The sequence below is a fragment of the Rattus norvegicus genome, chromosome 3 (assembly GCF_021556685.1).
Source record: "Rattus norvegicus strain SHRSP/BbbUtx chromosome 3, alternate assembly SHRSP_T2T, whole genome shotgun sequence".
Classification (NCBI taxonomy): Eukaryota; Metazoa; Chordata; class Mammalia; order Rodentia; family Muridae; genus Rattus; species Rattus norvegicus.
Window position 1 is genome coordinate 33,542,646 of NC_141536.1, and position 15,379 is coordinate 33,558,024.

The 15,379-nt window shown below is 42.3% G+C and overlaps 1 protein-coding gene across 22 annotated transcripts in view; it reads left to right on the plus strand.

The window, feature by feature from the left end:
* Lypd6b (Ly6/Plaur domain containing 6B) overlaps nucleotides 1-15,379 on the plus strand; it is a 175,567-nt gene that overhangs the window by 145,015 nt on the left and 15,173 nt on the right. For 8 of the 22 annotated variants that reach the window (NM_001395757.1, XM_087653056.1, XM_087653059.1 and 5 more), the window contains 3 exon segments: nucleotides 3,850-3,909; nucleotides 10,997-11,093; nucleotides 14,305-14,550. In NM_001395757.1, coding sequence (NP_001382686.1) covers nucleotides 14,436-14,550 — 115 coding nt within the window. In that variant the 5' untranslated portion in view covers nucleotides 3,850-3,909; nucleotides 10,997-11,093; nucleotides 14,305-14,435. 22 annotated transcript variants of the gene reach the window in all.

Sequence of the window (15,379 nt, forward strand, 5' to 3'; positions counted from 1 at the left end):
CCCCCGTTGAAGGAATCAGAGAAAGAACTGGAAGAGCTTGAAGGGGCTCGAGACCCCATATGAACAACAATGCCAAGCAACCAGAGCTTCCAGGGACTAAGCCACTACCTAAGGACTATACATGGACTGACCTTGGACTCTGACCTCATAGGTAGCAATGAATATTCTAGTAAGATCACCAGTGGAAGGGGAAGCCCTTGGTCCTGCCAAGACTGAACCCCCAGTGAACGTGATTGTTGTGGGGAGGGCGGCAATGGGGGGAGGATGGGGAGGGGAACACCCATAAAGAAGGGGAGGGGGAGGGATTAGGGGGATGTTTGCCCAGAAACCAGGAAAGGGAATAACACTAGAAATGTAAATAAGAAACACTCAAGTTAATAAAAAAATATATATATAAAAAAAGTTATCATGAAATAATTTTAGGAAATTTTCCAAAGAACAATATAATTTTAGGCATACATGAATTAGAAGAACTATAACAACTCCCAGACACCCACCATCCACCTTTAGTCATTTGAATATTACCCAATCTTATCTATTGTCCACCTCATATTGAGAATATTAATACACAAATCCCAGATATCATATTATTTTCTTGATAAGTACATCAATATATGTTAATGATATATAAGGATTTTTTTTAAAAAAAACATACTTTTTATAGCATTACTATGCCAAGTAGTTTTCTGGAATTTTATAGCATTGGATTCTGTATATCATACAGGGTATAGATCCAGCTTTATTTTTTTCTCTCATTCTTCTGTCACAATTTAACTTTTTAAAGTCTGTTTAAACTTGTCAGTGTAGTTGAGGTTTTTTGGACTTTCTGTTCTCTCCTACTCGGCTGTCTACTTACAGTATTGTACTCTTTAGATTACTGAAATGTTAAGATTATTTTAATGATTATTGGGACTATTTAAATGGAGTGATAAGTCTCTACTCAATCCACACTGTATAAAGGTGGCAGAAAATAAGATTTATAACGCAGACTCCTCAGGTTGGTAATTTAGAAACTGACATTGTAGGAGCGGGGGCTGATGGGTGTGAGAATGTGCGCTCCCCAAAGAAAAGACCAGTAAAGCAAAGTGTAATGAACAGCTTCTTAAACCGTGGATCACAATAGTAGGGTCACACAACTTTATCAAGAGTGAGTGACAGATTTTGAATGTGCAAGAACCTCAAATTAACTCAGGATCGAAAGTAAATTCATCCCTGGGTGTCTCTGCAGTGCTAGTCTGTGTCACCCCATGCAGCTTCACTGTTACCTTAGTTCCGAACAGACAGCATGCGTGTCTTGTACTGCGCATGCCTACACCCTCTCTGACGTCATGGGTACCGCCTGCCTGAAAACAAGCTAGATTGAGACTGTTTTATGTTGTGAATTGCAATGAAACAAGCTAGATTGAGACTGTGTTATGTTGTGAATTGCAGTGGGATTTTTTTTTGTTTTTTATTTTATTTCATTTTTTCTTCGATCAACACAAAGTTGCATTCTTTAATTATGGAAAACAAGGAGTTTTAATATTTTCCTTCCACTGTTTCTCAGCACATAAGCATCTTATCAGTGTATCTGAGTTCTATTGCATTACAGTGTTTGATCTTAAAACTTTCAAATTGTGTTTGCTGATGTGGCATAAAAATCATAAAACTCATAAAAATGTTGAGATTATGATAAAATCATAAATGTTACCCTGGGAGGAGGACAGAATTTCCAACAATTTCTAAAACGTCCGTAGACATTATTTCTGCATTTTGTGCAGCACGTTAATGCAAAGTGGCATTCTCAGCATTGACTACTATCAAATCAATATCAGTCAACTCTGAAAAGTGTAGAAGATCCTCTGTGTCCTGTAGAATCAAATATTCAGCCAGGATTTAATCCTTTAGCATTTTTACTTTGATATCTATTTTATGTAGGGAGGCACTCACACAACATGATACGCCCACATAGAGGTTGGAAAACAGCACTCACTTTTCTTCCACTAGGTTTTTCCTGGAGTTTGAACTCAGGTCGTCAATCTTGGCAGCAAGCACATTTAGCCACTAGACTATCTCAGCAGCCCCAAATTTAATTCTCCGTGTAAAATTAAACAATTTATTCCTCTTATTAGCATGCAAATATAGTCTCATCTTAAATAGTACAATAATAACGTATGCCAAAGAGTTGCTTTAAAATAAAATTTGTTCTGACCTGCAGCAAGTCAGGGTTAGGTCTTTATAAACCTGAAATGCATAAACGCTTCTCAGGCAAAGTGGAATCACGAGTGGGAAAAGTTTCTCTGCTCTACAGCAATAGGATAGGAGACAGTGGTTGTAAAAGGCTGGGGACTTGGAGCAGGTGGAAGAGGATGGGGAATCAAGAAGAGAGAAAAGGCACGGTCTTGGAGGTTGACGCTTGCTTCTCTCTGGACACTAGCCTACCTTGGTTCTCCTTCTGCAAAATCCAAAAGGCTGACAGTAGAGCAAGCTCAAATGTTTGCAGCATGCCGTGCTGTGGGGATCATCTGGAGCACTGAGAGTGCTGCAGAGGACTGCTCTAATCAAGTGTGTCAAGAAGGGTCTGCCGCTGTGTTGCTGTTTTGAGCAGTTCGCTCTCCCAGCACCTACTGAGCCTGGCCTCAAGGCTGCCTGTGCACGGGTGGCTCTGAAGACATGAGAGCGAGCCCCACCGTGTGCTTCCTGGAAAGCTGGGTGAAGATATGTCACTCTTAGCCTTATTCTCAAAGGACAGGACCAACTCTGTCCAGTCACACATCTTCCTGAAGAAGATCAGGGATAGCGACTCCTGTTGCCGAGTCAGTTTGGAAATGACACTAAAGTTTTGAACATGGTCTTTCGTTGAAGGGCTCCTATCTGCCTGCACCTTTAACAAAATGAAATAAGGAATAAATGGGCAAAACGTGGTAAATTGGTTCAGATCCTAGAGAGGGCAGAGAGACGGAGCCAGATTCCTGTGTGATGACACAATTCCCTAAGAACGTTGGCACAACCTGTGACCTCCCCAGCTCTAATCTCTTCTTACACTTTGGCGATGACCACATCATGCTTACCTCACACCCATGTGTGGAGAGTTAATTAGCTTCAGATGGGAAAGTTCTCTGGGGATGAATCATATTGTATAGCGAATGTGCTAATTCGAGACTTCAAGGCCTTTGCATTGAGATAATCTTCTGCTGCCCAAACCCACATGCTAAAGGGTAAATGGAAACCACTCTACTCTGGAGTCAAGGGAAAAAGCAGTGCAAGGTGATCAAAAGGACACAGTTAACTATATTCCCTGTTTGTCCTACAGTGGTCAGCCATGCCACTTCAGAGGTGGGTAGGGGTTAGCTTTGAAGTACAGAGCCAGCGCTCTCTGCCAGAGAGACTGTAGTCATTATGAAAGACAGCTGCCAGGACTTCACACTAGGACTCTCACTTTTATCCACTGGTGGCTATGAGTTCGGCACGGATTGCATGGGCCCCCATCTCTGTCAAACCACCCTAAACAGGATAGGTCACTGGTGTGTGACCTCAGTCCTCTTACCTTCTGAATTCCTCCTGTGGCAAATACCACAGGCAGTCCTATCTTTACGTACTTGCAATGAGGACAATGTTTGTGTCCAATCGCACCTCATTCACACAAAAGAAATAAGAAGAATCCTTTTTTTGGTTTCTGTTGCATATCAGGGTTAGTAAAAGTACATTCATTTGTGCTTTGTTTTAAGCACAAAGTGGAAGGGGGCTCTTTTAGGCATAAGCAAAGAGCCCCCTGTTGGCCAATAAGGAATTTTATGGTCCAGAAATTGGTATCGAATATGGATAAGATCTCAATGTGCATTTTTAGCCAACTTTTTTTCTACTAATTAGGTGTGCTTGAATGAGAGAAGCAAGGAATAGAAGAAGAGGAGGAAGACTTGGGTGAGGAAGGTGAGTTTAATCACACAAGGAAGTGAAGTAAAAGAGATCCCTTTACTTGGGCAAATGAGTCTCCTGAGAACATTGTCTTGGAGGAGGGCGGGGCTTGGGGTATGGAAGGTCAGAAGATGGAGAAAGCATGCTCCTCAGCTTCTGGTTGGGGCAAAATACTACTTTTCAACTTTGAGGAGAAAGGGTTTATTTTGTTTCGTGATTTTAGAGGTTCTAGTCCATGGCTGAGTAGATATGCTGTTTCTGCACCGTAGTGAGGCAGAATATTGTGGTGAGTAGCAGAGGTGCTGACCTCATGACAGCCACAAAGCAAACAGACAAAAAGAGAGACAAAAATACAACAATAACAAAGCAAATCAGAGCGCAGAGATGAGGAAAGGAAGTGGACAGGGACAAGACAGGAACCCAAAGACGGCCCTCAAGGGTGCACTATCTTCAAGTATGTCCCATTCCCTCGGATTCCAACACCTCCCATCTGTCCATCCAGGCGTGAGTCCATCAGTGCACTAAGCCAATCGTTGAGGATCTGTTATTTCCTCAAAGTCTGACCACTGAACATTATTATATTGGGGGCCCTCATCACATGAGCCTTTGGTGGACATTAAAGATCTGAACAATAACAGATAGGTTATTAATTTAAAGAGAGAAGTTCTTCGTTTAAGAGAAAAACTCAATGTCAAGTGAAAATTTATTTATTTATTTATTTTTATAAAATAGAATGTCTTAGGATAGAAACTACACAGCAGAACATAGTCCAATTAATAGAGGTTTCAGTAGTCCAGGGATTGGTTGCATTCAAATAGACTTGTTTCCGTGCTGGTATGCATAACTACATATACGTATCTGTATATTGTAGTTCAGTGAGAGGGAACATCTTTGAATGTATGGAGTTCATGAGCTTCACTGCTACATTAGTAACAGCCCGTGTTCATTTCCTAAGGTCTTTTGTCTGACATTGCTCACCTCTCTCCACCTTTTCATGATACACTTCGTGATGGTAGGATAAGGAGTCACTAGGTTTTGTTGATGTTGCGATATTTGGATGAGCTTATAAAATATTCATTTACATTTATCTTCTGATACAGAACTCAGTGGTGTTTTCGTTTTCTCACTGATTGATTTGCTGCATTATCCAGTTGTTGGGTCCTCATAACTCAGAGAATGTAACCAGTTCTCCTCTTAGCTGGTAATGAGACTTCATGTATTAGAGCTTTCCTGTGATCACTCTGCTACATCAAAGAGCAGTGACTCCAGAGTGGGTCTTTTCTGATGTTCAAGATTCGGTTGGAGTTCTGGAAGGAGCCAGGTGGCATACTCAATTGGTGTTATTTCAGAAAGTTAACAAGGTTCAATTTACAAGGGCCAGGAAGCCATTAGCAGAATACCAGACTCCAGAGTTAGCAGCAGAGAAGAGTCCTTTCCATCTTAACTCAGACCCAAAGGACAAGGGGAAAATGGTTACCAGCATCTAAGATGTGCTAGGTGTGGCATGGCTCTGATAGGCACTTGAGGACGTGATGGAGGTAGCCACAGAAACCGATGCCCAGCCTGACTTTCCCACCACCTTGCTATCTATGAGCACTTGCTGTTGGCCAAACCAAACCTGAGTCATTGGGAAGGCATGCTTGCCTTCGGCAACATACTACACATAGCAAAGGCAGCTTGTCATGTGGAGAGTGTCCTTTCTAGAAAGCTCAGATGGCCTAAGCCTCTTTCACCTGGTCCTGCTTCTTCAAGACAGCTTGGCTAGTTTGATAGTAATTCTCAAGCAGTTCTTATTTTTCACTCTTGGGAGGGAGGGGCCTAGTGAATTTGATCAGTTTCAGGGACTTCTGAAATCTATTTTGAGTTGTTTACTTCCTGTCTTAAGGAGCTTCCACAGTAGATGGAATGTTTCAGTCCAAGGATGCCTGGAAATTGTTGTCCCACATGGTCTAGTTTTCAGAGGTTTTAAATCCTGCTTTCATATATGCTCAGATAAGCATAGAATTTGAAAATTGAAAAATATATATTGAGTTCAAGTCCTATCTCGTCAGCTTCTGAGCAACAAGACTGGTATTGGCCAGTTGGATAACTCACTACAGGACAATAGTTCTCTACATTTAGCCTTCTAATTGACTTGGGAAATGGACAGGGTGGCAACATTTTAATTTTAATTCCCTAAACTTTGTAAAAATGCATATGTGATCTCTCTATTTTACTGATAGGAAACTGAGACCCCAAAGCAATTGAGTGAGAGGCAATAGAGGTGACAGTCAGAATTTCTGCCTAGGCCTGGTGCCTCCAAAGGCCAATTTTTCCCCATTATACCAGGCAGCAGCTTCACTTGACTTTACCCTTGTGGGACTGAGAACCACGTTACCAGCCATTAAATATCGTTTTTCATGTTGCAATTAAAACGCTATTTAATGTACATAATTTTTCAGTTTCCTCTGGGAATACAAAATTATGCTCATATATATCTTTATATATGTACATTCCCTTCTGCTCCGAGTAGTAATAGTGACGATTTATAGCGCAAGTGACACACCGTAACTTTGCTATATATGCAAGATACAGAGTTTTTTTTTTCCTTAGGACTGCTTTTATAAGCTTGTCAGCTTCCAGAGAGTTCTTTGAATAATCTGTTCTGGATTTTGTGACTATGCAAAAGTCAGCACAATATTCTTTTGCCAGAGCATGCAGTTTACTGTTGGCTTTTAAATGTCCTCCCGTTTCAGAAGATCTACAGACTCGACCCTTGCTTGTATGGTATATTTTCAGGTGGAAACAATGAAATTGAGCTCACAGGGGCTTTGTAAACAATGGCTAGTGACATAAAACCCCAGGACAGTGGGGTTTTACTCCTGGGCTCCTACTCTTCTCCCCACCAGCAACTGTAGGTGCTGTAAACAGTTGGTGCACTGGTTGCTTCATTTGTCAACTTGACACAAACCAGGATCAACTGGAAAAAAATGCCTCCATTAGATTAGCCTGTAGGCTAATCCTGTGGAACATTTTCTCAGTTATTAATTGATGTGAGAGACCCCAGCTCACTGTGAGTGGGTGCCACCCCTGGGCAGTTGGTCCTGGGTCATATACAAAAAAGCAGGTGGAACAAGCCATGAGGGCCAAGTCAGTAAGTATCATTCCTCTGCTTCAGCTCCTGCCTTGGCTTCCCTCAGTGATGAACTGTCACCTGGGAGTTTAAGGTGTAATAAACCCTTTCCTCCCCAAGTTGTTTATGTTCCTGGTATTTATCAAAGCAGCAGAAAAGTAAACTAGGCTAATTGGTAATCCATTCTCTTAAACAGAGTTGTAGATATGCGTTTACAGCCTGGTTTAGGGAATCAAGTGACCCCATAAAATGCACGTAGACATTGACTCTCTCTCTCTCTCTCTCTCTCTCTCTCTCTCTCTCTCTCTCTCTGTCTCTCTCTCTCTGTCTCTCTGTCTCTCTGTCTCTCTCTGTCTCTCTGTCTCTCTCTGTCTGTCTCTCTCTGTGTCTCTGTCTCTGTCTCTCTCTCTCTGTCTCTTTGGGATATCACACTTTAAAATTAGAAAGTATCTGAGTTTCAAACTTACTGGTCATATATTGACTCACAATTAGATTTAAACTGATTTGCATAATGCAATTACTTTATCTATCATTAGTGCTATTTTAAGAATCTGGTTACATACCACAGATAAAGAATTACATCTTTGGCTTCACCAAATTTCCAGCTTTATGCTTAGAAAGGTCACTGCTGTGAGGTTTTGATCCTGAGTTTGGTGAAAACCTTTTCGGTTATATTTATTTTTAAAGCAGTATAATGGGAATCTAGAATATTACATGAATACCATATTACATTTCTGAGTCCTAATGCATAGCTGGAATTCACCATTAATCTACCTCCATCAGTACCATACTTTATTAGAAGTGGAGGGCGAGGTTCACTTGGTTGTAATAGGAGGGATTTCTGAGTCCTCTTAAGATGTTAGTTCCCAGACCTCAACATTGTCCCACTTGAGACAAATACCAAGTAAGTTTGCACAATTGTATCTCTTGATCTGATCTTTAGTCTGCTGGTAATGACATGAATAGGAAAGGAAGAGAGAGAGAGGGGGGGGGGAGAAGATGGTAAATTTGGTGCTTACGATTCTTAAGGTTAAATAAAAATAGTTTATGTACTAATAGTTACTCTTAATTTGACCCACAACCTAAGTTACCAGCACAACTTCAGCCCACTTTCCTTATTACTAATGGGGACAATACTTCTTAGCCCTGTGATTGCCTGATTAATAAATATAGGTCCGGAACTTTATTCTGGGTCTTTCTGAAGCTCAGGCTGTTGTTTTTCTTTCCCTCGAAGGTTGTCAGCCACAACTTCAGTGGCTCATACTGTCTTTTCCTACTAGAAATATGTGGGAACTTGGGGATTTGCTCTTTCTTGTTTACTGTTTTAAACTCAGCACTCAGCACTCAGCATTGCTGTAAGGGTGTGACTTCAAATTACGAACTTTCAAGATGTGGAGAAGCAGAAACCCTCCACAAATCTTATGTCACATAGAGAGCAAACGGTCCAAGAAGCTAGAAACTGAAGGCCTGGAAACTAGCTCCCAAACCCTGGCGAGGCTCGGCAGCCAGCCTTCAGCTCCTCTGTGGGGAAGTGGGTAGAGGGCACATCCCATGACATTCCTCCAAAATTTAATAGGGCCACGAACGTCTCTTTTCACCACCTTGGTTTCCCAGCCAGAAGCAGCCCATACCCTCCTCAATAAAATTTCAGCACCCATTTCGAATTTCCACTTAGCCTTCAGTCCTTTTTCCAAGGGAAGCCAGGCTTATTAAGTGTGAGTGGTGCTTGCAGGGAGGTGTGGATGTGAGTGTGGACTGGGATGTTGGACTTAGATGGGCTGCTTCCCTTCAATTATCTGTTCGTTTATTTCATTAGCAGCTGAAGGTACTCCCGTGCTTGCTGATTCACGTTTTAGGAATCCCATAAGAAATGCAGTGCGCTGCACTTTGGTCTATGGGTTTCTCTTGGGAGTCCGTCATTTAACAGCCTTGGATGCCCAGCCAGCTCCTTAGTGCAGATGCCTCTGTTTGACTCACTACGAAAGACGCTCTGTCCAGGTCAGAGATAATGATGTTGGTTCTGTTCCAAAACATATTTACCGAGTATGTGCTGTGTGCTGAGCATACATCAAGGGAATATTTTTTTAATATGGGCCTTTTTACTGCCTCAAAAGCTGTCAGCTATATGCTGCTTCTCGAGGTCCCCACCAGCTTTTCAGAAGAAGACGGCATGATTAAGAGCCTGGGAAGTTGTCCTGCTTCTGAACTGCATGCCCTCCTATGAATCAAGTCTTTTATTCTGGGCAGGTATAGGCCAGTCTCAGGAGGGGGTTCCTTAGCTTACAAATCTGGCTACCTGCCATTCTCTGGAATGTTTGAGAGTTGCTTCCGGTATCTTTACAAATGTGCCTCAAAGAAATCTCTCCCCTCCCCTGGCAGAGAAACTGTTTGCATTCTGGAGCGAGTTAGTGTATCATCTGAAGAAGGGACTCAAAACACAGGGAAGGCCAGCCCCGCACGCACACATGGTGTTCTGCCCAAGCCTGTCTCTGGGAAACATGGATGAGAACAGTATTAGCTCTCTTGGAGAAAGACGTTTAGAGAGTCCACCGAGTGTGAGGCTTGTAGACATATATCCTGTGGTGCACAGTGGAGCTTTTGTCTTAGTGTCAGAGTAAAAGGACACTCTCGCAGGAAGCAAAATCATTACAGCTATATTCTGAAGCACTACGCTGCATTTTTCACCATTATGTGGGTCTCAGAACAGTTTGAGCTCCTCCGCCCAGCAAGATATATCTACGCACACAGTTTTACCAATTACTTTGGGCACCTCACAGGTTACCTCTCATCCTACATGGAGAAGCAACATTAGTCTGTGCAACGGTCATGGAGAAAATAGCCTGGTTTACTCTAACACGCATTATAGGCCGCCACCCCCTCAGGGAACAAAATACAAGCTCCCCTGTAACCTTGCCTGTGCCAGGGACTGCAGTGAGTACCTGCCCAGCGGTGTCTGCACAGATATATCTTGTATTAGAGGCTCTGTGCAACGATTCTCAATGCACAGCAGCTCCAGGACACTCTATTTAACCGTTTACTTCTTCATTACCCTAATGTCATCTGCTTATGAAAAATAAAACAGTCGTGGTAACAGAAGCCTGTATACAGAAAAAGATATAGACACTTTTTCAGGAGACAGTGTGTGGTAATACATTGTAAAACCTGCTCAGGAAATAGAAGACACTTTTATTTAGTTTGTTCCTCATTTGTCAGGCAAATCTCAGTTTCTGGAGAATATGGCTAGAATAAGGCTTTGCTGTTTCTTCTTGAAGTAAACAGGAAAATACATTTAGGCCGTGTAGATGAAGCTCTCTGGAATGCAAACCCTCTTGGTCTTGTGTATCACCAATAGTCAAAAGGCACCATCTGGAAAAGTTTGAAGGGCAACTTATTAGATCAGTGGCAGTCTCCTGCCTCGGAGCCTCAGTTTCCCCAGTTGCACAATGGTAATAGTCCAGTTTCTACGGTCCTGCTTTAAAGCATGGAGAATCCAAAAAGCAAGTCTTAGGCTTAGACTGTTCATTTAGGTTTCTATTAGTTTGCTTTTGTATTTGTGTGTGTGTTGGGGGGGTGTACATACATGTGTATAAGTATGCTTGTGTTTATGAGGGCCAGACAGCAAGTTTCTCAGTCTTACTGATAATAGGATTTTTCATTGAACCTGGATGTTACTAATTGGCTAGGGTGACTGACTAGTTAGCTCCAGGGATCCCCCTTCCCAAGATGAAATTGTAAACACACACACACACACACACACACACACACACACACACACACACACACACACACACTGAGGCACACATGCACACACACGCACACTCTGCCCTGCTTGGCTTTTCACATGGGTGCTAGAGATCATGCTCATCAAGCGCTTTGCTGACCAGGTCATTCGAGCTCCATTCAGTAGTTTGAGCTTTTCAGAGAACTCTTTGTTGGATCTGAACTCCACTTTCCTCTGCCTTCACCATGGCTTCATCCCTTTTATTCCAGGAACAACAAACAAGACAAGGGATTTGGGAATGTCTCAACAGACACAAAACATTTGCGGTTTTGTTCAACTTGATTTTCCTGGATCCGGATCTTTATGGTAAGTGCTTATGTAATATGGTTTCATCCACTAGCTGTCTATTTTCCCAAACCAATACACCGAATGCTTGAAACACACCTGCTACTACCCACTTTAGTGTGTGTGTGTGTGTGTGTGTGTGTACATGGATGTGTATAAGTTGTGTGCAAGGATGTTCATGCCTGTGTATGCATGGGTGTTCATGCCTGTGTATGCATGGGTGCTCATGCCTGTGTGTGCATGGGTGTTTATGCCTGTGTGTGCATGGGTGTTCATGCCTGTGTATGCATAGGTGTTCATGCCTGTGTGTGCATGGGTGTTCATGCCTGCATGTGATGCAGAAGCCAGATAAGGGAATTGGGGTCCTACTATATCACTCTTCACTTCCTGTCCACAAGAGACCAGGAGCTAGACCGACAGTCAGCAACCCCGGTCAGTCTTTCTATCTCCATTTATACAACACCGTATTTCAGGCATGCATGTAGGGTATAGCTGGCACATGTATGGTACCTGACTTTTCATATGGATTTGAACTCATGCCCTCATGTGCAGCGAGTAGTTACTCTTACCCACTGAGCTATGTGTCCAGACCTGCTTTCCGGACTTCCACAGGATCTAGGATGCTTTTCTTTATATTTTGGGTTTAGTTTCTATCTACCCGTCATTTAATCCATCTGCTCAAATGTCGCTTACTCAGAGAGGTATGTGCAGACTGTCATATATAATCAACCCCTCCCCTCCTACTAAGGTATCACCTTATTGCTTTGACTTCATGGCATTTATAACTGTGTAATTTGAAATTACATACGCTCTTGCGTTGCTCTTTCCCTCTAAGACGCAGTTTTCATGAAAGAAAGGGCATTACTCAGAAGTCAAGAATAACAATGTGTGACCCCTAGAGGATGTCAATAATGACATGTAGAATGAATGAATAAGCTTTGGTTTCAAAGGGAAAATACTTTAGGGAAACCAGGGATTTTGAGCTGTAAATTTTAAACTGTAAATGCTTACAAGAATTAGCAAAAGTCCAGGCACATAACCAACTAAATAATTCAAATGTCATATGTGCTTTAGCCAATTTTATTCCTACGTCTACAAGGAAACATTACTACTCCCAATCCATAGCGCAAAATCTGTGTTACTGAGAGGTTAATAAACTTGAATCAGGCATCACAACGGTTGGGTCTGGAACAGGTTTTTGAGCCAATGCTGTTTACCACCCAACAGAAACCCATTCAATGAACATAGCTTCAACTTCGGCTCAGCACTCTGCTTCTGTCTTCACAGCCACAAAGTCCTGGATACCCCACTTCAGAACTGCTATGTGTTATGACTGTACTACAGAGGAGGAAGTTGAGCTTGGGAAGATACAGAAGCTCATCTAAGGTCCTGCAGCTTCAGTGATGAGAGGGAATCTAAGTATAGACCAGGGGCATCTGAAATCCATGATCTTAGGAGGCTTCCCATATTATGCAGACACTGTGGATCTCTGTTAGAGCACAGCCATTCTGAGGTTTGAGGGGGAAAGAACTCATCTCCCCATTATAAAGAGTCTCTCTTGGGATACTGGGTTCTAACCTTTGGCTATTGATTCATTGTAACTGGGGGATGGACCACTTTAGATGTGTGAATAGAAAAAACAGAATTATTTTCCAATATAACCACTTGATTTGATAATGGAGTTGGCTATTTCTTCAGATAATGAAATATTTACATAAGAATAACTTCTAAAATTTTCATTTTGGCTATTAAAATGAACTAGCAAAACAATTTATTTAGTATTTCTGGGTCTATGTGCTGATGTAAATAAAACAAAATCGAAAAAGTTTAGCCTTACGGTATTCTTAGAAATTCTTTACCAGTGTGTTTTCTTTCACTGACTACATCCTTAGTGGCTCCGTCTGGTCTTGACAAAGGTCCTCTGTGGGGAAGGAAGGTTGTTGCTACTGTGTTTTGTCTGGTACTCTGTATGGTACCCTTGTTTCCATGTCACTTACATGCAAAAACCACAAGAGAAGAAGCAGAATTCTGGAATCCACACACTAGTACCTTGGCTTCAAAAAGTTAATGTGAGGAACCATGATGTATGTGTATGTGGATATTAAAGCAGTTTTCTTTGAAAATTTCCCTAAGCCACTGAAATAGTTGATTCAGCAAGAAGAAAATGAGTCTGGCCGAATCTATTGAACTCTAGCGTTTCCACAGAACTCTTATTATGTGTATCTTATTCACGCAAGGCTATGTGATCCTATCTGAAACTGTATTTGATGATCACAATTATCCAAATGTGTGGGTAGTGTGGGTTGTGGGTATTATTAAGCCATTTTACAGATGAGGAAATTGAGGTTAATAGAGTTTAAAGAGCTTGCCCAAGGTCAGGAAGCTAATAAAGAGCAGACCCAGCACCTGAACCTTTGGACTCCAAGTTTGTACGTTGTCTTCTGCAGCCCACATTCACCTTTCTCTGGCCAGACAACCTTTCAGTGATGAGTCTGCAGATTTAGCTACTCCCACGAGGCTGACTTCAAAGGGTAGAGCCTGTGGGTTGTATGGGGTCCCAAAAGGTCATGCCCTTTACTCAGCACGGTGTGCACGTCTGTCATTCCTTTGAGTTTCAATCCCTTACGAAGACGGTCAATCATGTTTGTGGACCAGGAGTATCATTATATTGTTTCTAGTACCCCACGTTTATTGCTTCCTCTGAAGCATCCTGGTGATTTATCCTTGCACCCAATGTGACATGTGTGTGTATGGGGGGCGGGGTGCTGGCGCCTCAAGTGCTGTTCCCTTCTCTACTCTGCACCTATAAACTCTAGGATCAGCAGAGACTTTAGTCCAGACTTCTTGTGCCTTAGTCAGTATTTGCTCCCCTAGCTTTATTTCATGGTTTCTCTCAGGATTTGATGGAGTTGCAAGATTTATCAGATACCTCTGTTTACTCGGAGAAAGGATTTCAGAAAAAAGTGGTTTAGGGACTCCAGGTAAATAAACCAGGAACCAGGGTTGATTGAAGAAGAAGAAAATCCTATCATTTAGCAGAGCCCTGATTCGATATTATCCCCAGACAAAGGAGGAACCTGCTATAGCTAGGTCAGTAGGAACCTGGTATAGCTTGTGTTCCTGGACAGAGAGGAACACTGAATGTCCTGTTGAAATTTTATCAGGCCAGTTGAAGGCAGTAATAACCTAACTTCGATCTGAATGATATGTGTGGTACTGACCCTTTTGACAGGTGGAATAATTGACCTTTCCGTGCAGAAGCAGAACATACCTCTTGTTGACGTCTAAAACCAAATGAGCTGACCCAGTCCGTGTTTTCATGGCAGACACACGACTTTGACCTGCCCAGTCAAGGAGTTCAGAATGCTGCTCCTCTGCCACATTCTAGCCGTGACCATCCTTCAGATCTTGGTCATCTCAGAAAACTGGGTGTTTGCTAAGAACATCAACTTCTACAATGTGAGGCCCCCTCTCGACCGTAAGTAGGGGCTGCGATCCTCATTCTATATTCCCTTGGTGTCCCCTTTCCATCTACCACCCCTTTCTGCTGGGATGGGAGTACTATGATGGAAAGGCTCTCTCTTCTTCAGAATGGATTGGCCTACTGCTACCGTCTCACAAGGCTTCTCCTTTAAGAACACAAAGGCAATCAAGCCTTCTATCAGCACGGTCTCAGATCATGGCAAGGAAGAGGAAGCTCAGGGATTTTTGTCGATTTCTTCAACAGAGATGATTGGCTATGGGAATTTCCTGAATAAATGATAGAGTCATTCTTCCAAAGGGACATCAACAGTCTTTGAAAACTCATCAGAGTGTTTGAAATTGGGAAAAGTGTGACCTGGGTCTTCTTTACTGTTATGCACAATTAATGCTGCATCCAAGTTTTGTCACTAATGTAGTAGTCAAATAGTAACCCAGAGGATGAGAGGAGGGCCATGTTCTTCTTTTCCTTTCTCCTCTCCTCTTGCTTTACTGGTGCTGGCGATGCACAACCAGGATGGGGGCTGTCTTTATTCTAGCCCCACATGAGGTGTACATCATTGCTGTTCTTCACTTTTTATTTTCGGTATTCTTCAGAATGTTCCAAAGTATCTGTATCTGTCTAGCTCCTCCACATGTCTATGCGTATATGTCTATGTGTCTGTATTTGCTGTATAATCTCAAACACCACTCCCATCCTTGCCTACTGTCTCAACCCCTCTTACTTCAGAAGATAAAATACTAATAGAACCATACCATGAATCTTTCAAATTAGCTTGCGGAGCCATTTTATTTTGGGACACAGCCATTCCAAAGAGAAGGATGTC